At 36.8% G+C, this 21204-nt stretch overlaps 2 protein-coding genes and 1 non-coding gene across 4 annotated transcripts in view; 1 reads left to right on the top strand and 2 right to left on the bottom strand.

Moving 5' to 3' along the window:
* LOC107596604 (eukaryotic elongation factor 2 kinase-like) overlaps positions 1-9569 on the bottom strand; it is a gene marked incomplete at its 3' end in the record, with an annotated part of 25064 nt that extends 15495 nt beyond the window's left edge. The window contains exons 1-11 of the mRNA XM_016287361.1: positions 9469-9569; positions 7674-7774; positions 6192-6252; positions 6039-6076; positions 5351-5522; positions 5111-5260; positions 4886-5018; positions 3766-3893; positions 2054-2252; positions 542-597; positions 321-398 (exon numbers count right to left, since the gene is read on the bottom strand). Of these exons, the coding sequence (XP_016142847.1) occupies positions 321-398; positions 542-597; positions 2054-2252; positions 3766-3893; positions 4886-5018; positions 5111-5260; positions 5351-5522; positions 6039-6076; positions 6192-6252; positions 7674-7738 (1080 nt within the window). The remainder of the gene's footprint in view (positions 1-320; positions 399-541; positions 598-2053; positions 2253-3765; positions 3894-4885; positions 5019-5110; positions 5261-5350; positions 5523-6038; positions 6077-6191; positions 6253-7673; positions 7775-9468) is intronic.
* Positions 9570-13730: 4161 nt separating this feature from the next.
* On the top strand, positions 13731-13812 carry trnal-uag (transfer RNA leucine (anticodon UAG)). The gene has a single exon. It is a non-coding gene; the product is annotated as a tRNA-Leu (tRNA).
* A 2532-nt stretch (positions 13813-16344) lies between these two features.
* Positions 16345-19521, bottom strand: LOC107596617 (uncharacterized protein C16orf52 homolog). Of its 2 annotated transcripts, XM_016287375.1 has the most exons (4): positions 19214-19521; positions 18882-19107; positions 16917-17129; positions 16345-16824 (listed from the first exon to the last, which is right to left on the bottom strand). In XM_016287375.1, exons 2-4 carry the CDS (start codon positions 18991-18993, stop codon positions 16640-16642), a joined length of 510 nt encoding a protein of 169 aa, XP_016142861.1. In that variant the 5' UTR covers positions 18994-19107; positions 19214-19521; the 3' UTR covers positions 16345-16639. The 2 variants fall into 2 exon arrangements, with proteins under 2 accessions (XP_016142861.1, XP_016142860.1); XM_016287374.1 differs by having other exon boundaries at positions 18882-19521.
* Between the last annotated feature and the right edge of the window lie 1683 nt (positions 19522-21204).

Genomic DNA, 21204 nt, shown 5'->3' with positions numbered 1-21204 from the left:
AATGATACATTGAATAATAGCTTCTAATTTCAATTTCTTATTTAAATACAACAGTTGTAAATTCTTAGTTTAGTTTAAAATGTTCTGTATTTGTTTGGGTTTAATGCTGAAGGTGACACCCTCAAAGAAATGGCTCAATCATCAAAAACCCTCATTGTTTTTGTGCCAGATACAAATAATGTTGTGATTAATATAATATAGAATAACAATATAATATATATTGAAAATATACAACATCATTTTAATATTTTTATAAAATGATCATCATTTTAATATTTCATTTTAATAATTGCATTGTCTAGCCAGCTGATAATCTGTACCTGACTGTGATGCTCGACTGAGTCTCCTTCACTGCGTTTCTCACTGGGGTAACCACTGTCTCCTCCATTCTCTGAGTCCTGTGAATGCAAGTACAGTTCACAGTAGTAATCAGCTTTGCATTGCTGCTAAAATCAACTTAAATCAAATCAGTTTCCACAAAATATCAATGAATTTAATGTCACTGTTAACTGTGGATATATATTCTTATTCATAAACTGACCTTGTGATCTGTGTTAGCTCGATGTGCCTCATTCATTTCATTCATAAATGACCAGCCTGTAAACACACATAGACATAGTAGTGGGGAAATGAATACAAATGAATGCACAGTTGTCCTAAAAAAAAAAAGCTGCTAAAGCTGTATGAACCTGACATATGGGAACAAACTTTACATTTCAGCTAGAATGTCCTGACTGCTGACAGATGTGAGAATGAAATTCACAAATAAAATATGTTGTGGTTGGTTTCTTTGTACACATGGATTGAAAAAAAATGAAAAATGTCTTAATCCAATGTGTTTTAATTGAACAAAATATAGTACTACGAATCAGGTTGCTGTTGATATTAATTGCTTGAACACTTTTGTTAATGCTGTTTCCAATCATAATATTAAATATTCAACATTTTGATATTTTTTAAACGAGTATATACTCCACTAAAGCCTTATATATGCAAGTTAGAATGTGTGTGCTTATAATACTAATCAAAACAATGAAAGGTTGGTGCATGCTGGCCCAGGAGGGTTACCTAGCAACTTCAACACCAGCTAATTAATATTCATAAAGTAAGCCATAGATACCATCAGCAGTGCACCATACACTTGGGAGGAACATAATTGAGCATTAGGGAAAACAAACCCTTACTACCATACTTACATTTTCATTGTCATTTCTATGGGGACATTTCTTATAAACATGGCTATATTTAGACAAGTCACACTGCTGCAGACAAGCATGTTTAGAGCAACAATTATTTATACTGCCGTTTTCAGTTATGCATATTGGTATCAAAATATAAAAAGATGGTTGTGGACTTTTCCTTTGTAGGTGTCAAACAACACACTAAACTTTTAAGCATTTTGAAAGCATAGAGAACATTTCTTTCTAAAAAAAAATAGCCAAACCCACTGAATATTTACCTTTGTTTTCCCATAGAAAAGAACTGGTAATTTTAGTAACATCACAACCAGCCAGTCAAAAGCCCACTTCAGTTCTCGGCCAGCTGACAACAAGTGGAGGCACTTCCTGTACTTTAAATATTTATATTTGAAAAAAGGGTTTCCAGATGGTTGTAACATCCTGACAGCTGACAAATTGTTATTGCAAAAGACCCTAAAAAAAGATTCATTCATTGTTTTGTCTATTGCCTTAAGTAGGGGGCAACTGTTACACACTGATATTACCATAGACAATATGTGAAGGAGAAGATGGATAACTGTATTAATAACATTTAACTAGACTTGTCTGAAAAATACTGCTTTATTCAGTAAAGAGAGAAAAAAGGTGTGATACCACTGTTTTCAAATTGAACTACTAATTATAAATGTTATTAAAACCTACTTTTAAGCCTTTCAGTCTTTCTCCATTCCAGTAGGTTGCGACTGCATGCTTGTAACCTACACAATAAATATCTGCCACTGACTTGATCTGACTTGGCTTGAAGGGGGTTTGATATTACTCTGGTGGACCACTCAAGTGCATTCACACATAGTGCTGGGTTAGTACAGGATTACCCATGGATGATCGGCCTGCAGAGATGGCCATACTAAGTGGAGAACAGGGAATCGAGTCTGTGTCACTGCTTTCATCAACTGAGGAGGTCTCAGAGAGCCGCGAGAGGAGAACAGGCATGTGGCCGAGAGAGGTCGTCCGGACCCTGGGCGAACCACACTGCTCTTCACATCCACGGAGGACAGTCTTAGCTGACTGCTGCTAAGAAAAAAGAATTTAGAAAACCTGCAGAAATGAATAAACAATTGCAACAATTTGTGAATGCAGCGCTAAGCGTGACTAATTAGGTCAGCAATTCCAGTGATATCTGAACTGGCCACACCAAAAAAAAAAACATATTTTAATTAACTATCAGAATCAAAATATAATATTTTAGTACAGCATTTTTTTGTTAACCATGGAAAAATGGTACATCAATACATCAGCTATAGATGTGCTGCAGGATGACATTTTTGTTGGCCAAAACCCGGAAACGAGTTAGCATTTTAGCAGTTCCAGTTCCAACATCCTGAAGTCAAAGGGCTTTCTGAATGGGTTTTTGGGTAAATGGCTGAAATAAGATCTGTGGTTGACACAAGGTCGAGATATTTTTTTAAGTTTTATTCTACAACATACAATACATCAGTAATACCTATGGAGGCCCGTTTCTGCCACAGAATAAAAAAGAAAAAAGGTAATTGCGACATTTAATCTGACAATTCTGACATTTTTTCTCAGAATTGCGTGATATAAACTCACAATTCGGAGAAATAAAGTCAGAATTGTGTGATATAAATTCGCAATTATGAGAACATAGTCCCCCCCCCCTCAAAACTGGACTTTAACTCGCAATTGCGAGTTTATATCACGCAATTCTGACTTTATAACTCGCATGAGAAAAAAAGTCAGAATTGCGAGAAAAACAGTCAGAGTTGCGAGATATAAACTCACAATTGCGAGAAAAAAAGTCAGTAATGTGAGATAAAACTTATCTACTCACTGGTCCATGTTTACAGGCTCATTGCATTTATAATTGTGTTCTTGTAAACTATTCTAATTCAAACTTTCAGAGAAAAGTTTTTTTAATAAATAGAGTTGTCTGAAGCTTAATGGTGGTGACACTAAAGGCATGCAACCGGGATGTTGTTCATCTATAGCCTGCGTTTAGCTTTTAGCTTCTGCCATTGTATTGAGGCTTCAAAATTCATAAAGGTTATGTTCATTTGTGAAGATTATCCAGATGAACAAAACAAACACCGTGTCTATACTGGATGCGACAGTTGTCTCGCCGCACCACGTCGCACCGCAACAGCTAAAGTCGACAAAGCGACCGTTGCAAATCATTTGAATTTAGTGTCAGTACATCATAGATAGAACGAGGCAGCAGTTTGCTGTCGGGGATTTGTCGTGTCGCACCGCGCTGCATCTAGTGTAGACAGCATCACTGATTATTGGGTTCTATATTATTTTGTCGCGTCGTGCTGCACCGCTCGCGTCCAGTGTGTAGACACGGTGAAAGAATCAAACTTTTGTCGGTCACAAAGCTTATTTTTTTGCAATAATCTAAAAGCCGATGGAAAAATCCTACTGGGTTTTTCTCGAGGAAACCAGGGTGATGCTAACTTCCGGGCTGGCCTACAAAAATACGTCATCTCCGCAGCACTCTATATAAATATAGCAATGTCACTATTGTGCAGCTCCATCAACTGGCCCAAATCTCTCACACTAGCCTTACCAGCAATTTGTTGGTGCAGTCCAACTCTGCAATTTCAGAAGGGGACATGTCAAACCGAGTAAGGCCCATACTCCTACAGATCTTATTACACAGGTGAGAGTGGAAAAAAAGAGCCATGCCACGCACACCTGAAACACAAACACATAGACAATCACTACAAATGTTTCTCATGCTTACATTACTTAAACTTAAAGAAATAGTTCACTTCCAGAATAAAGATTTCCTAAAAATTTACTCACCCTCATGTCATCCAAGATGTTCATGTCTTTCTTTCTTCAGTCGCAAAAGAAATTAAGGTTTTTGAGGAAAAACATTTTTCCCCATATAATGGACTTCAATGGGGGCCAATGGGCTGAAGGTCCAAACTGCGCTTTCAGTGCAGCTTCAAAGGGCTCTACACGATCCCAGCCAAGGAATAAGGGTCTTATCTAGCTAAACGATTGGTAATTTTCTTACAAAAAAAAAAGTTAGATTTTTAACCACAAATGCTTGCCTTGCACTAGCTCGACCATTACATTGTCACGTTGGAAAGGTCATGCGTGACGTAGACGGAAGAACCAACCCAGTGTTTACAAAGCAAACATGCAAAGAAAGTCAAATGGCCTTTACAACAAAAGGTAAAACATAGATGTCGGACAATTTTTCGGAGTTTTTCACCCTACCCTACCTTTTTGAACCGGAGTACACAGAAAAAGAGCTAATGGTGCGTGACCTTTCCAACGTGATTACGTCACACGCATAGCGGAGGTAGTGCAAGCCGAGCATTTGTAGTTAAAAAGTATCAATTTTTGTATTTTTTTAGAAAATGACTGCTCGTTTCGCTAGATAAGACCTTTATTCCTCGGCTGGGACTGTGCAGAGCCCTTTGACGATGCACTGAAACAACAAATTGGACCTTCAACCCGTTGGCCACCAGTGAAGTCCATCATATGGAGAAAAGTCCAGGAATGCTTTCCTCAAAAACCTTAATTTCTTTGCTACTGATGACAGAAAGACATGAAAATCTTGGATGACATGGGGGTCAATTTTTATTCTGGGAGTAAACTACTCCTTTAAGACAAATCAAATTTGAAATCTTCAAGTTTCTAAGGAGAAAAAAATGCTGGATGTTAATAAATACCTAGGTTGCCATCTCCAAAGTCGGTTCCCTTCTCAGTGTGGATCTGAGGGTCTGTGTAAAGGTCCCCAACACCCTGAATGTCCACCACTATCAGCTGGTGTCCAGAGCGCTCAAATGTGAAATGACTGAATGCCTAAAACCACAAACACATAATTGCCAATAAATAACCACACATCATTTCCCAGGGACAAAAGATTCAGATTTGTTACATTTTTGACAACATACCTGAGGTGTAAGCCGTATGTTATCGTCCCTCACAAAACCAGAGTTAGAGTTGTACTTTGTGTACTTTCCCTCAATGTAGTGTTCCAGGTGAAACAAAGGGCTCCCAGGGCGACTAGTCATTTCCACAATGCACATCTGCATGATGTCAACCTAATAATGATGAGATATGTTAAAGAAGTACAAAATTCATATATGATATTCTTAAACCTGGTTTAAAAACTACATCCACCAAATAAGTACCTGTTTTGGAGGCCTGTGGCGATTGAACTCCTCGCCCCATAATTTAGCCTCCATTTGTAACCTCACATCCTCAAAGTAAACCTCTCTGTCCACGGTCTCCATGTATCTCTTAGCCACGTAGTTTGAGGCTGATTTCCAGTTGCTGCTGTGGGAAAAGTTTGACAGCTTCTTCCTGTGAATGAAAGAGAAAAGAAAACTACCGGTCAACAAAAAACAAAAAATAAATAGCCATTAAAATTATCACTTGAAAAATGGAAGATATACCAATAAGAAAGGGACATTCCAACTAAAGGGATTTATATTTTATAAAGTATAACAAATATGTTTAATACAATGTTGGCAGGCTGATTAATATGAGTTCAGAAGTAAAAGATGTGTCAAGCAGTGTCAGTAATGTCCTGCAGCGTGACGAGTAAAACTACTCTACACATAATTTTTCTAACACTTTTAACATTATAATGTGCAGTTTATAATATGCAATTAAACAATTACATGGAATATTTGTACATCTAATTAAAAAAAAAATATTTACTACAAAAAGGTTAAAAGGTGAAAAAAAACTATGGAAAAACTTGACTACAATAACAAGAAACTGTACAATTTTACTTTTACTTAAAACCAATGCTCATTAATAAACAGTCATATTTACCTAGCCTAATATATATATGATTAAATTGGCTTGACTTACGCTCTATAGCATTCCCTCATGGCTCCTTTTCCAAACACCTGTGAAAAAATAGAATAGAATTTAAGTAGAATTTAATTACTAAAAAAAACATAATTAATCAGTATGAACACATTTACTTTCACAGAAAACAAGTGTATTATAATGCCAAAATACCTGAGAGGAAACCTTGATAAATATGTCGTCTTTTGCCCATTCACCAGTAACTGCATTGTATCTAAAAAGCAAGAACACATGTTTACACTTTAATCACTTTAAATATAACTTTCTATTCCCTTTCATTCTCAGGAAGTAGTTCTCAAACTTTTTCCACACCAGCAACTGGAAATCAGCCTCAAACTATGAGGCTACATGGAGATGTAAATGTAACAAATGTAAATGCATTTTACCTTAAAAAATGTATCTTCTACATTATGAAGAAAAAATTACACAAAAGTGATTACTCGTCTTCATTGGAAGAGTTAATGAAAGAGTTAATAGAGCAAATACTATGCACAATGGGCACAGTCCTAAAAGCAAACGGCCAATATTTACACAAGTAAGTGCTGTTTTTCCCCCGTTGCCCAGAATACTGTGTACCATGTAGACCTACCCATCAGACGCAGTTGTTTAATGGCAAACACAGCCATTGGCTGGACGTCAAGGGATATTTTAGAGGTGTGAAGTTACAAATGTTTAAAAATAGAGTCTTGAAACTGGGAGCGGACCCCTTGTGTTTGTATCCATCTAACGTTATACTTACAGTGCTATTTAACATGCGGTGACACGTTCTGAAATCATATGAGATTGAGGAGTTGTGTCAGGTGTCTGTGATGTGGCATAGTGGTAAAAACTCAGGACTGGTAACAGGAGGAAACCAAAGTTTAGTGATGATAGTGCACAAGGGCACAGGGGTCAATCTCATGTGCAGTTAGTTTTTTATTTAATATAAAAATGTATTTATTTAATTGTTATTTTTCAGTAATATGAGAGCAGCTCAGGTGTTTTCAAATGAGTGCAGTAACATTCTAGTTTTAAGTGGATTTTGTGTTTCTGTCATTGTAACTGAAATCGTTAATTTATTCAAAAGCCTAATTTTTATATTTCATATATTTTTACTGAGGTAGTTGTTCATTTAATTAGATAATTCATCCAAAAATGAAATTCTGTCATCAATTACTCACCCTCATGTTGCTCTAATCCAAACCCATAAGACTTTCGTTCATCTCTGAAACACGAATGAAGATATTTTCGGTGTGGGAGAATCAATGATGTTTGTTCTTGCGTATCAAGCAAGTACAGTTGACCTTCTGTTTACCATTTTTGATGCTTCTTGTATGTGCATCGATCAAAGTTTATATGTGAATAAATGTCTAAATTTCATCTGTTCATAAAGTGTGTCTCTGCATCAAACCACTCGATTCAAGTCAAAGTTTTGGTTGGATGGACAGAAATATGTGGCAGCAGTTTGTGTTTTGAAGATGAACAAAAGTCTTTCAGGTCTTTTCCCAAAGATTAGCTTGACCTAGCTTGTAGCTTGGCTGTCTACAGATTCAAATGAGCTACTCTTACACTGCTTATGTGTTGCCCCTTGCTGGATTCAAACCTCCACTCCATGAACAGTAGGTCAACACTTCAAAAGGCCCCATATTTACTCACCTGTATCGAGTGCAGCGCTCTGTCTCGATTTCCTCCAGATGGAACTCAGCCCAAGGATCTGGCATGGCTTTGGCTTTCTCAATAGCATGTTTCCAAGTTGCCTGATCAAGAAAAAAATGAAGTTGTTTGAAAAACTTCCACATCCTCCTGTATGGGTGGAAAAACTGAAGATGGTAGAGATCCACGTTATATTTTACGGCTGTGTGCAAGCACAAAACAATGGTTGGGAAAAGAGGGACGGTACTGGAGGAATAGAGGTATGCTACAATAATGGTCATGCAGGAATAAAAGGACAAAGAAAAGCTTGAATCAATGCTGAAAGTGTTCAGTAGACATTAGCTGAGGGATCCCAGTTAAAAAAAAATCAAAGAAAAACCATCAGAAAATGATTAAGACATCCTGTTCCCTTTAGGAATCAGAATTGGAACAAGAATGGTTAAATCCCTTGATTCCCGTTCCTGTTGGACAGGTACTCCAACAACAAGTTGCTGTTCTGTGATCCTGCTAAGCATTAGTCAGGAGCACACACCCCAGGCTTGGTTATTTCCTGAACTTTGTGCTTTGCAAATTCTGAATAACAGCTGTAAGAGATCTACTTTACTTTACTACAATACAGTTATAAAAGTTTCATCATGATCCGAGTGTCATCAGTGAAATAAACCTGACGTGCGGCAGACATGACACGATATCTCAAAATAACCAGTAAACGTAGATCCTGTGGCCAAGTACATTCAGCCAATTATGTATTTCCTTTTGAAAGGTCACAGTGAGATAGTGAGTACAAATATACGTCAGACACTAGGAAAGTGTGGGCTCCTCTTTACAGGGAACCCATAAAGTCTGGAAACATTACCCATGTGTCATAAGACACAGCGTGATATAGGTATTCATAAGCAACACAGTATCTGTGTTGATAGTTTTATAATGTGTTTTTTTTCTATTGACGTAGAAAAGTCTTTTACTATGCTAGGTTAAAAAAGCACTAAAAAGTATCATCTTGTCACGAATCCGGTCCATGAACTTCTAATTTCATTGACTCTCGCACTACACACTGTTGCACATCACCCCGGACTACATTTCCCATCATGCATTGCACTGATTGCACTCAGCACGAATTGCACACACCTGATTGCTCTGATTGCACACAGCTGTTTCTAATTACCTCATTCACTATATAACACCCACTCTAACCACATTTCTCTGCTGAGTATTGTTTAGCCTGTACCCCTTTCAGAGTCTCCGTGTTTTCCTAGTTTTTGCCTTGCCTTGTCTTGTCTGTTTTCTCCGGTTTTGATCTTCGCCTGTTTTCCTGGATTCCTCCCTTTAGCCTTGCCCCTGTGACTCTGTCTGCTGTTCGGTGACCTACGCTAGCCCGGTGACTATTCTTGTGTTTTGCTCGCCATATACCTGTTTGCCAGTGTTTTGACCCTGCCTGTTTACCACGTCTCTGAAATAAAGCTTTGCATTTGGATCCGAACGTCTCACGTCTCGTCAGCCCTGTTACACATCTTCTCTGCTGTACAATATAAAAAGTTTACAATATTAGCCATTATATCAACAATAACATATCAAATATTATTGTCTGTATCAGACACACGTTCTTCGCATCCCTAATAGATATTCTTTTCACAGTGAGCAAATGCAGAAGGAATGAAAGGGAAAATAAGGTGAAATATAGAAAGATCATGGATTCCAGGCTAGATGCCACAATGACACAGGGTAAGATGGATTAATCAAATCTGGGAAAGAAACAGTAAAGGTGAAGGGTCGAAATCAAAACTTGTATTAAACATACCCGGCCTTTCTCAGTTAAAGAGCCAAACCTGACAGAGTGCCCATCCTGCTCGGTTTCGTTTTTGTTCTAAGGAATAGACAAACCCACTTGTTTAAGCACAAAAATATTAGTATAAATGCAACCTGACTTATTTACAGTAAAATTTACTGTCCATGAGGTTAAGGAAGTCACATCATGAGAGCTTGAGAGAGCTCCATATATGGAAGTGAGTTTGTCACAGAGATGGAGGAAAACTATTTTTTGCATACTGTACATTAGTTCACTGCTGCTTCTGATAACAGCACAAAAAGCTTTGTGGTTAAGAAAAAAATATTTGTTCACTAGTTCTCTGTGGTACAGGCGATCTTTTTGACCATTACAGATACAGAGAGGTCATTGTCAAGTAGACATGAACAAGACAAGGACGTTCTTGGATTACCACCAAAATACGATTATGAAATGAATAGTTCCAGTTCTGGATAATGATACAGCATTACAGCATTGCAGTCATGCTCAAATACACAATGTATTCATCTATGCTACTGCAATAGTATGGTATAGCCATTGTAATAGTATGTGAAACATTATGCATTGATTAATGTTTCAAACACTAGTATGTCACATTGTTGTCACATGTCTATATTAATCAAATGTGTAATTCAAAAATAAAAACAGCTATTGTACATTTCTATGTAATTTGTGTCAGAGGCATTCACCACTATTACATTGTGGCATTCAGTTGCTGTATACTGCACCTTTTTGAAAAAATGTCATGCAAGTACCATAAAATTCTGATACTACACATGATAAACATGCTGGTCCAAAAACAGCCTTTGTTTACATGCTATGGATTTACATTTATCCAGGAAGACGCTACTTAACGTATTTGCTTAAAGGGGTCATATGATGCGATTTCAAGTTTTGTGCATAGATAAGATCCCTGAAGTTGCAAAGACTAAAGTCTCAAAACCAAAGAGATATTCTTTATCAAAGTTAAGACTCTGCCACACCCCCCTAAAACGGCTCGTTCTAACACGCCCCCACATATCTAGGTCACTATGTGGGAATATTTGCATAATGCCGCCCAAATGTGCACGCAAAGAAAGAAGGCGTGGTTTCAGTAACCGCAGTTAGTGTTGAAGCAGCATGTCAGGGAGACGCTGTGTGTTTCTAGGCAAAAGCACTTTATTTGGCCTTCCGAAAGTAGATGCATTTAGGAATCTTTAAGATTCCCACTGTGTTGTGCACCAGAACTACAAACAAGCACATTAGACAAGCACAAGTGTCAGATCCAAACAAGCACAAGTCAAATACAGCTACATCAGCAGATTCGTTTCAAGAAAAGATGAACTGAGAAACGAATGATCAAGAACAGGTTGATCAAATGTGAAGGTATTCGCTAATCTCAGTCCGAGATAAACCTGTTCCTGTTCATGCATTCCACTGGCCCGTCAAATAGTTGTGCCAAATATACTTAAAACATAAATTTGGAATGACAAAATCATAAATCGCAAGAATAAGCAAAAGTGCATGTCACATACCTTATGTTAGAATGAATAAAGCTGCTAGATTGAAGACATAACGAAAACAGGAGACAGATAATATCACTTATCTCGAATCGCCTTCACGCCCTTTCTAAAAAAGGAAGCCAAATCATCAATGAATTGCGCGTTTGAACGGAAGTTTCAGCTTCAGCTGCGGTTGTGTCTCAAGCACACTGGCCAGTGACAGCTTCACTGTGCCTCTGAGTCTGTAGAGAAGTGCTCTACGTGTCCTGGACTGCGAGCAAGTGTTGATTCCTCTCAGGACAACGACAACGCTGCATGTAGCCCTCTAGTGGGCTGTAACAAAATACGTTCGTTCATTTCATTTCAGATATATTAGGTACATATTAGGTATCTGAATATGTAAAGTAAACAAATATACAATAATTAAAATACACAAACAGATTTCCATTTTTTTTTTAAATGTCAAAAAAGGACCATGTCAATCACATGGCCTTTTATGGGGGAGCTCATGTTGTTATCGAGCTCAACGGAATATTACGAATTCTACTAAGGCAAGGGCATGGCTCATGAATATTAATTTATTCGTGCTAGCGTTTCCTGGACACATAGAGTAAATTAATATTTATAAGCCAAGCCTTCAAGCGGCCACATTCCAAAATCCAATCAAGTAGGCGCACTAGGTTGACGTCACGTTAACTAATTAATATTCATGAGAGGACCCTTCACTATAGTAGAATCGCATGTTCGCGGGGGCGGGGCAGGACGCCACACTGCTGAGGACTAGCTGCACGTAGCCACAGCTCCGCCCATCACACTGAAGCGGCGTACATACCGAGCGGACATTTTTGTGTTCTTGCTTGGTATTCATTTTGTTGCATCATCACATGTGAAGCCAGTGCTGGGTAGATTACTAACAAATTGTAACAAAAAAAAACAATCCGTTACGGATTCAAAATTACATGACATAAAATTGTAGTTAGTAACGTAATCCATTACATTACACATTTTAGGTAGTATAATCAGATTTTTTAAATTACTTTTAGATTACTTTTGACCTAACTTGACATTGATTTAAATAGGTCAGTCTTGTACCATACTGATATAAAAATACAAAGAGTAAGACAATATATTCCATTCATTGTAATTTAACAATATGAAGAGCACTAAACATTACATTAAAGGGGTCATATGATGTGATTTCAAGTTTTCCTTTCTCTTTGGAGTGTTACAAGCTGATTGTGCATAGAGTTTAAGTATTTGCTTTTGACTGTTCAAATGCAGAGTTTTGCTCATCGTGTGTGTGTGTGTGCGTGTGTGTGCGTGCGCGCGCGAGCGAGAGAGAGAGACAGGGTCACATCACAGTGGAGTCAGCTGTCTTAACCGTGGCTTGTGTACTGCAAACACATACCAGCTTCATCACTGTGTCTGTCACGCGACTCTGTTCCCCTTTCGGGCTCTGTCTTTACATTTATTTTGAAAGATGAAGCTGGCGATTATGGTAAGGGGCGTTACATTTCCGACGAGTGCTTGTGGTGTTCGGCCAATCACAATGCACTGGGTCAGCTGGCCAATCAGAGCAGACTGCGCTTGTCGGAAGGAGGGACTTTGTAGAAAACGAAGCGTTTGAGAGAGGCGGGGCATAGAGGACCTACAATAATGTACAGTATTTGAAAAATAATGTGTTTTTTGAACATTAAAGCATGTCAACATATTCTGTTACACCAAATACACCAAATAATGATATTTAAAAAAGCATCATATGACCCCTTTAAGTTAATATTTCCCAAACTGGGGTTCGTAAAGGAACTGCAGGGGGTGTGCGAGTTTAATGAAAAGCTAATAATGAATGAAATAATAAAAATTTTAACTGAAAATAAGTCATTTTAAAATAACATCGATTTAAAAAAATACTAAAAAAGTTCATATTTTATTTGTTTACCTGAATGTCATTACCATTAACCAGCGTCGGAGAACCACGAACAAGCAAATGTGATGCTTAATTATTAAAATATTTATTTGAACATTTCTACATCTCGACTTCAAGTAAATATATTAGGTGAAAAAGGTTCAGATGGTTCAAAAGGTTCAAAAAAGTTTGGGAATGCCTGCATTACATGTAAATGAGAAATAATGTGAATATGTGCATTTTAATGTGTGTTGAAAGACAAAAGCCTTCCGAAGACATAGTAACACATGGTTAAATTACCTACTGAGTGATCATTCAAATAAAAATGTATGTGTTCATCAATAACTAGTTGATACAATGTTGAAAGACTTCTTAAACCTGAAATGATTTTTGTAAATCCAGTGGTCAAATGCTGTGTAGCCACCTGACTAATGTCTGGTCTTTATGTGAAGACTTTCTGAGAGCGTATATAAACCGTAGGCTATTTTAGAAACATTGATCTATTTTAGAACATTTAAAAGATGAAAAAGAGGAATTAGGGAGAATCAATAAATTATGAATACTGTATTGCTTCTTTTTTTGAAAAATATTAAAATGTAATTTAATCATACTTAATTTTTGGAATCTGACTAACGTTACGTAATCCAGATTAACGTTACATGTAATCAGTTACCAGTTGTTTCTAACGATTCGGTTTTATGACACGTGCAAAATTAACAAGTAAAAAAATTAATTAACGATTGAGCGGTGTTTGTTTAAAGCGAGTCGATAGGCTAACTCTAATTTGTAACTTTGAATCATTTTATTATGATTATGAATCATTAAGATTGCTCATTTTTATTAAACTAATCTTTCATCAGAAGTCTCGTGGTAGCGTGGCCGAGTGGTCTAAGGCGCTGGATTTAGGCTCCAGTCATTTCGATGGCGTGGGTTCGAATCCCACCGCTGCCAATATCTTTTCTGCTGTATTTCTTATGAACATTCCATACATAAAATATGCATATAATTAAGCACACAAACGTAGCTATATTAAAGCTTTGTATATGAAGACGTTAACATTGGTCAAACATGCCATGCATGGAAAATTAAAATGCCACGGATTTTGTACTTTTAGGTTACTGTACATTATTTCTGTTCAATTGATTCTAACAAAGTTGCATATTATATAAACATTTATCATTCCTAAGAATATATAGGCCATACACATATGCAACACAGTTTTCCAAGCTGCTCAACTCACCTGAAACATACTTCTGATATTAAAAGCAGATGTAACACAAAGCACAGTCAGTTCATCCATAACGTGAATAAAGCTGTTCTTACTTGGCAATGTTTTAAAACTTTAACATTTTTCAGTACCACCTCCATAATTCAAAACCCCAAGACATTTATTAAATATTAAATGTCAGGTGACTAAGCAGCACGGTTGGTACTAAGATTAATGTGGTCTGAAGATACTCTTTTCTCTTTTGGTGTACTGATGCTTTAGTACCATAAAGTGTAAAAAAAAATAAAATATGTTTAGTACACAGCTCTTAGAAATTATTGGTCAATTGCGCCACCTAGCGGTCTGATATCTTCTAGTATTCACAATCGCCCAAAACAACTGGATGCACTATTCATTCCTTTTAGTTTGATAGATAGACTTATAAATTGTAAATGCATATAATTAAGCACACAAACGTAGCTATATTAAAGCTTTGTATATGAAGACGTTAACATTGGTCAAACATGCCATGCATGGAAAATTAAAATGCCACGGATTTTGTACTTTTAGGTTACTGTACATTATTTCTGTTCAATTGATTCTAACAAAGTTGCATATTATATAAACATTTATCATTCCTAAGAATATATAGGCCATACACATATGCAACACAGTTTTCCAAGCTGCTCAACTCACCTGAAACATACTTCTGATATTAAAAGCAGATGTAACACAAAGCACAGTCAGTTCATCCATAACGTGAATAAAGCTGTTCTTACTTGGCAATGTTTTAAAACTTTAACATTTTTCAGTACCACCTCCATAATTCAAAACCCCAAAAGACATTTATTAAATATTAAATGTCAGGTGACTAAGCGGCACGGTTGGTACTAAGATTAATGTGGTCTGAAGATACTCTTTTCTCTTTTGGTGTACTGATGCTTTAGTACCATAAAGTGTAAAAAAAAATAAAATATGTTTAGTACACAGCTCTTAGAAATTATTGGTCAATTGCGCCACCTAGCGGTCTGATATCTTCTAGTATTCACAATCGCCCAAAACAACTGGATGCACTATTCATCTATTAGTTTGATAGATAGACTTATAAATTGTAATGGGTTGTGTTTTTTTCCTTAATGGAAGCTATAAATATGCATTCGGTAGATGTATGGCTAGCGTTAGCATCGCTGTTTTTCGTGTTAACGTTAACGTACTAGTACCGATTGCACGATTGTATTAGACGCTATCGCTTGATAGTGAGTTTTATGTAAATTACACTAGTGACTGAGTTTTAGAAATCAACACAGTAATTCCCTTACCCATCTAACAATGAAAAAGCAACCAGGGCATCCCTAACATACTCGGGATTTTCTCTTGTCATCAAATCTGTCCACATTGTGTATGAACCGACGTTTACGCTTGCTTTTGTCTTTGTTGGTCTTTCTGTCTTTAACGCTTTTCTGCTTCTTCGCCATACAAGTACCAATTCTCCCGTAGTGTTCGCTGCTAAAGCACTGTTATAAGTGTGCTCCATTGTCGCGATTCTTGTCACCAAACAACACCACGCTACTATGGAAGGCCGTTAGGGGCAAAACGTGTGGTACTAATAACATGCGATTACGCATTAACGGCCTTCCATACGCTACTAGCGTATCTTCAGAGGAGGCAGCCAATGAGCGTGATGATTCTCTCTGACGTTTAGTGAAATATCGCGGGTCACGTCATTTCAACATGGCGAAATACATTGAGGGGGCGACCCGCACCACATATAATTAAAAAAAAATGTTTATAGCGAACTATTGTGAGTATAGTCTTTATCTCATGTGAGTGTACATCATTCAGATTAATTTTCTTATTTATTAATGTGTAGTAAACCTGAAGAAAGTATTATCATGGATAGAGGATCCATATTTTAGCTGGAAGCAACCGTTTGAAATTATTGATGGATTTGTTTCTTGCAAACACACAGCTTTTGACTTTACAAGATGTTAATTGATGGACTGGAGCCATGTGGATTACTGTGATGTTTTTGTCAGCTGTTTGGACGCTCATTCTGACGGCACCCATTTACTGCAGAGGATCCATTGGTTATCAAGTGATGCATGTAAAATTCCTTCAGTCTGTTCCAACGACGAAACAAACTCATCTACATCTTGGATGGCCTGAGGGTGAGTAGTACATTTTCAGCAAATTTTCATTTTTGAGTGAACTATTTCTTTAAGGCAATATACAGATAAAATGTTCTAAATAATTTAAACTTGATGTTATATGTCCATATATTATTTATTTGGTGAGTAGCCTTGTCATAAGCAGGATATTGTACAGTCCACCGGTCATTATTCAAAAATAAATCCTCTCAGGGTGATACAAGGATGATTTATTTAGCCTTAATGGACTGACTGTACAGTATTGTTTATGTAAATCTTTTAATGACCACAGTATCATTCTAATAAAACATCCCTGTTGTGTCAGTGAGTCATCCCTTTAAAGTGGATCTATTTCTTTTCCATCAGTTGAACCAACACTGGTGCTGAAAAAGTCAAATATGTAGCATAAAAAAAACAGGATTTGTCAGCCAGGCAGACAGACTTTACCCGCAAAAAGAAGTCCAACTATTGTAAAAAATATTGATAAAACAAACAGTACATATGAGGACCCAACAACCGTATTATTGGGTAATTTGTAAGGTTGTCCTCCAACTTGATTGATGTAAAATCCAACTGGAAATATGAGGGCAGCCATGCAGAAGAGGACCACTACGAAAAAAACAAACAAAACACAAGCTTGTTTAAAACACTTAAGAGATTTGGATTATTTGTGGATATTAAATTTCCCTTAGGTAACATACTTCCCATGAAGGCGATCCAGCGGGCATATTTTGTAGCCTCTCGCCACCATTGTGAGATCACAAGCAGGCCACATGTGATAGAGAGTGAGATGATGCCTAAGATGATGAAGAACAGGGTAGTGATCCATTCTGGAGGAAGGCTTGGGGACACACATACCCTGTTTCGACCATGGATGGTCTGGCATTGCTTGACTAGACCCACAGTCAGAGCTCCTATGTGCAAAACACACGAACATGTTGTGACTATAAAGTGTAAAACGAGTCTTCATTTAGCACCACATAACACAACTAGGACTAGAAGATAAAACAGCATACAGGAATGACATAGGGCGAGTAAATAATGACGGATACATTTTCATTTTTTAATGTCGTGTTGCTTTACTGGGGTAGTTCTCTTAAAGATAAAAATGCTACCATTATTTACTCAACATCATGTCATTCCAAACCACTATGGCTTTCTTGTTTTTTCTGTGGAACACAAAAGAAGACATTTGAAGAGTGTTGGTAACTAAAGATTCAGTTCCCATTGAATGGCCAAAAAATACAATGCAAGTCAATAGGAACCGAAAACTGTTTGGTTACCAACATTCTTCAAAATATTTTGTGTGTGTGCAGCAAAAAACTAATTTAAAAAATGCATGCAGCAGGAATGACATGGTGACAAAATGATGACGGAATTTTAATTTTTGGGTAGAGATGCACCGATTGCAATTTTCTTGGCCGATTCCGATTTCCGATTTTTTTGTTAGTGTGATCTGCCGAAACCGATTTTTGCCGATTCTCTTTCTAAGCATATACAAACAATGCTTTTCTTCAACGCAAAATTTTATTTTCATAAGAGTCAGTAATAAAATAAGAACAAATAAAAAAAATGGCAAACAACAGCACAAATAAATGCAATAGAATAAAGAGAGCTATGAAACTAAGTTTTTCAGGTTAAGTAAGTTTTTATTCAGGTAAGAAATACTACAGAAATTAAAGTAATCAAATGAAAAATAACACATCCAGCACTGTACTTTTTGTTCTCTGCTACATCTCTTTGGGACATAAAATAAAGTAATGGCTGGTAAACAGCTGTTTTGTGTCACATTTGATTAGGAGGGGATCTACATAATAAATTGTGGGGAAAAAAAGCTTTTCTTCAACAAAATGAATGCAGACCCTGCTGGGGCCAATAACGTGTTAAAGGCACAATATGTAAGATTTTTTTATTAAAATATCCAAAAACTACTAGAACAGTGTTATATATTTTGCTGACTTGTGTACTTACATTATCCCAAATGTTTCGAAGAATGTTTATATTCTGGATTGCATCGGCTGTGGGGATGAAGACGACAACTCCCATGATTCAGTCACGACGTCATCAAACTACTCCTTTGTCTCTTTGTTTATTCTGAATGTGCGCTCTCCAGCGGCGAAAATTACACATTGTGCCTTTAAAAATTTGTTTGTTTTTTGTTTGAGCATTAAAGTGGAGTGGAAAATGTGAGGATCCATTGTAATATTATTTGCAGCAACAACATTCTATTAACATTATTACCACGTTTACATAACAGAACAATTTTCCATCTAATTAAGTGCTAGTAGATCTCATCTCTGTGGAAGGCAATTCCCAACAGACTTTATTAATACAGCAACATCTCACTAATGCAAAACATTTAATCAACTGGCTTTTATCAGCTAATGCCAGATGCTTTTATACATTTATATGTTCTACCCATAATTGGTTGTGTAGAAAAAGGAAATTAATATTGTCCTATTTTGTTTGAATAGCTACAATGTGTCCAACTATACAGCCGGCCGGAAATGCATATTTAATGTATAAATAAATACATTAGAGCCAGATGAATTGTTTTATAATGGACTTTAGGCTCACTAGTTATAAAAACATTGCTCATGCAGATACACATGTGCTCTGCCTAAAGAGTTACCATGGTATTTGACTGAACATGAAGTCTTTCTTACCCTCTTGACCGCCTGTATTGATCCAGTCTGGATTTGCAATGCTTGCAATTGCGAAGATATCAGCTGCGAGAAAGAGACATCCTGAAATAATGGTGAGTTTATCCATTTTCATACCTCAGTCTGTGAACTACATGAGTTTAGGTCTGTTAGATGTTTGGGATTGTATGAGATGGACGCAACTTTCACTCCCTCTGCACCTCATGGAGATGCAGCTCTTCATGCAGTTCTAGAAGACAACATCTGAATGTCAGAGGGATTTCTGATGCTAACACCAACAGTAGGACATTCAGCATTGAACATCATCCCATTATGAAACACAACCCCTCACGTACTCCACTAACAGCACCCTGAAAGGTGAGTCCATGCTTGAGCACGGCTGTGTGGAAAACCCCGAGTGCTGGATCTTCCCTCTTGATATATGGATAGCATCGAAAAGTGAAAACTATTCCACAGCGCACGAGTCTGTTCTCGCATCAGTAATGCTGGCAAACGTCGTGCTGTAACGATAACTACAGTTGTCTTTTGTTCTTCCGCGTTTCAGTTTAAAGTAATATATAGTAAAACAGCGTCCGCGAACCTTTCAAAACACAACCCTGCTCGCGAGATGTTTTCTCCTTTGTGAGGAATAACAGGGCAGGAGAACGTGACGCAACGCATGACGTCACCAACTTTTTTGCTTTTGACAGCAAGTGCGCTCTCAATAAAAGTTTTTTTTGTTTGTTTTTTTTTCAAACGTTTTTAAGCATAGCTGCTTAATCTGGGCAGACACAAAATGTAATACAGAGAAAATAACTATAAGTGAAAACTATTCCACAGCGCACGAGTCTGTTCTCGCATCAGTAATGCTGGCAAACGTCGTGCTGTAACGATAACTACAGTTGTCTTTTGTTCTTCCGCGTTTCAGTTTAAAGTAATATATAGTAAAACAGCGTCCGCGAACCTTTCAAAACACAACCCTGCTCGCGAGATGTTTTCTCCTTTGTGAGGAATAACAGGGCAGGAGAACGTGACGCAACGCATGACGTCACCAACTTTTTTGCTTTTGACAGCAAGTGCGCTCTCAATAAAAGTTTTTTTTGTTTGTTTTTTTTCAAACGTTTTTAAGCATAGCTGCTTAATCTGGGCAGACACAAAATGTAATACAGAGAAAATAACTATGCTGGAAATGTTTTGTGCAGCTAGGCAGAAGTAACATTTAATTGACCAATGAAATTAGGAGATATTTATTTTCATTTTATACATTTTAAACACTGTAGTGAACGCAATAAGGATATTAAAGAATGCATTTATATATATATATATATCCTCCTGAGGCCCAGCTATGGAGTTTTTGCCTCTGTAGTGGACATTATATTTGAGTGAATTTCTCTGAGACCTCACATGTCACAGTTTTAAGTCTGGATGGCCTGTACAGAGCACATTTAGGACTTTCCAGAGATACCAAATGATTGTATGTTTCACCGTGACCACTCCCTCTCCTTGGTTTTTAAAAAGGGCATATAACATCATGAGTGGCTAGGAAAAAATTATGAAAAGAGTGATCATTTTCATAATTTATAGGGCAATATATGCACCATATAACATTAACCATATTGATTTAGTGATAAAATTGTACATCCTTATGGAAATATGATACTATTTTGTAATTATAATTTAAATCTGATTCATTTTCAAAGTGTTTGTCATAAATCAACATCTCAGGAAAATGTTACGGGGTTTCAAATCAAAATATGACTTCATGTTATGAAACAGGACATAATTTCATACATGTCCACTGAAGAGGACACCAGGACTAAAAGCATGTTTATTATACATTTTGGGAGACAAAAGAATTGAATAGAGGGAAAAAATTATATATCAATATTCTTATGAAATATTAGATATTATTATGAAAATCTGGCCAATTACTACTCCCATTATTACACTTCTTTTTTCAACATGCTGTCCCAACAGCACTTTAATATACAAATTAGATACCGGGCAGGACACCGGCAAAGGACATAAGTATCACTTTTTATCTCTCCTCTTTCCACTTCTGTTTCAGTTTTTTATAATCTGTTTCTTACCATGTGTCAGTAAGTTGTTGTTATTTTAGCATGTATGTTTGCCTCAGTGTTATGTTTTTAGGATTACTGATGAACTGATGTACTTTGATTTGTATTAGTTATCTATTTTAGTTTTAGTTACAGTTGTAGTAATGTTGTCATTTTATTAGTTTTTTTATTATGTCTATACAGTGGGGCAAAAAAGTATTTAGTCAGCCACCAATTGTGCAAGTTCTCCCACTTAAAAAGATGAGAGAGGCCTGTAATTTTCATCATAG

The sequence above is a fragment of the Sinocyclocheilus grahami genome, unplaced genomic scaffold, assembly GCF_001515645.1.
Source record: "Sinocyclocheilus grahami isolate Dianchi unplaced genomic scaffold, SAMN03320097.WGS_v1.1 scaffold221.1, whole genome shotgun sequence".
Lineage (NCBI taxonomy): Eukaryota > Metazoa > Chordata > Actinopteri > Cypriniformes > Cyprinidae > Sinocyclocheilus > Sinocyclocheilus grahami.
The sequence above is the reverse complement of the archived record's forward strand: the minus strand, read 5'-3'. Positions and strand labels throughout refer to the sequence as shown.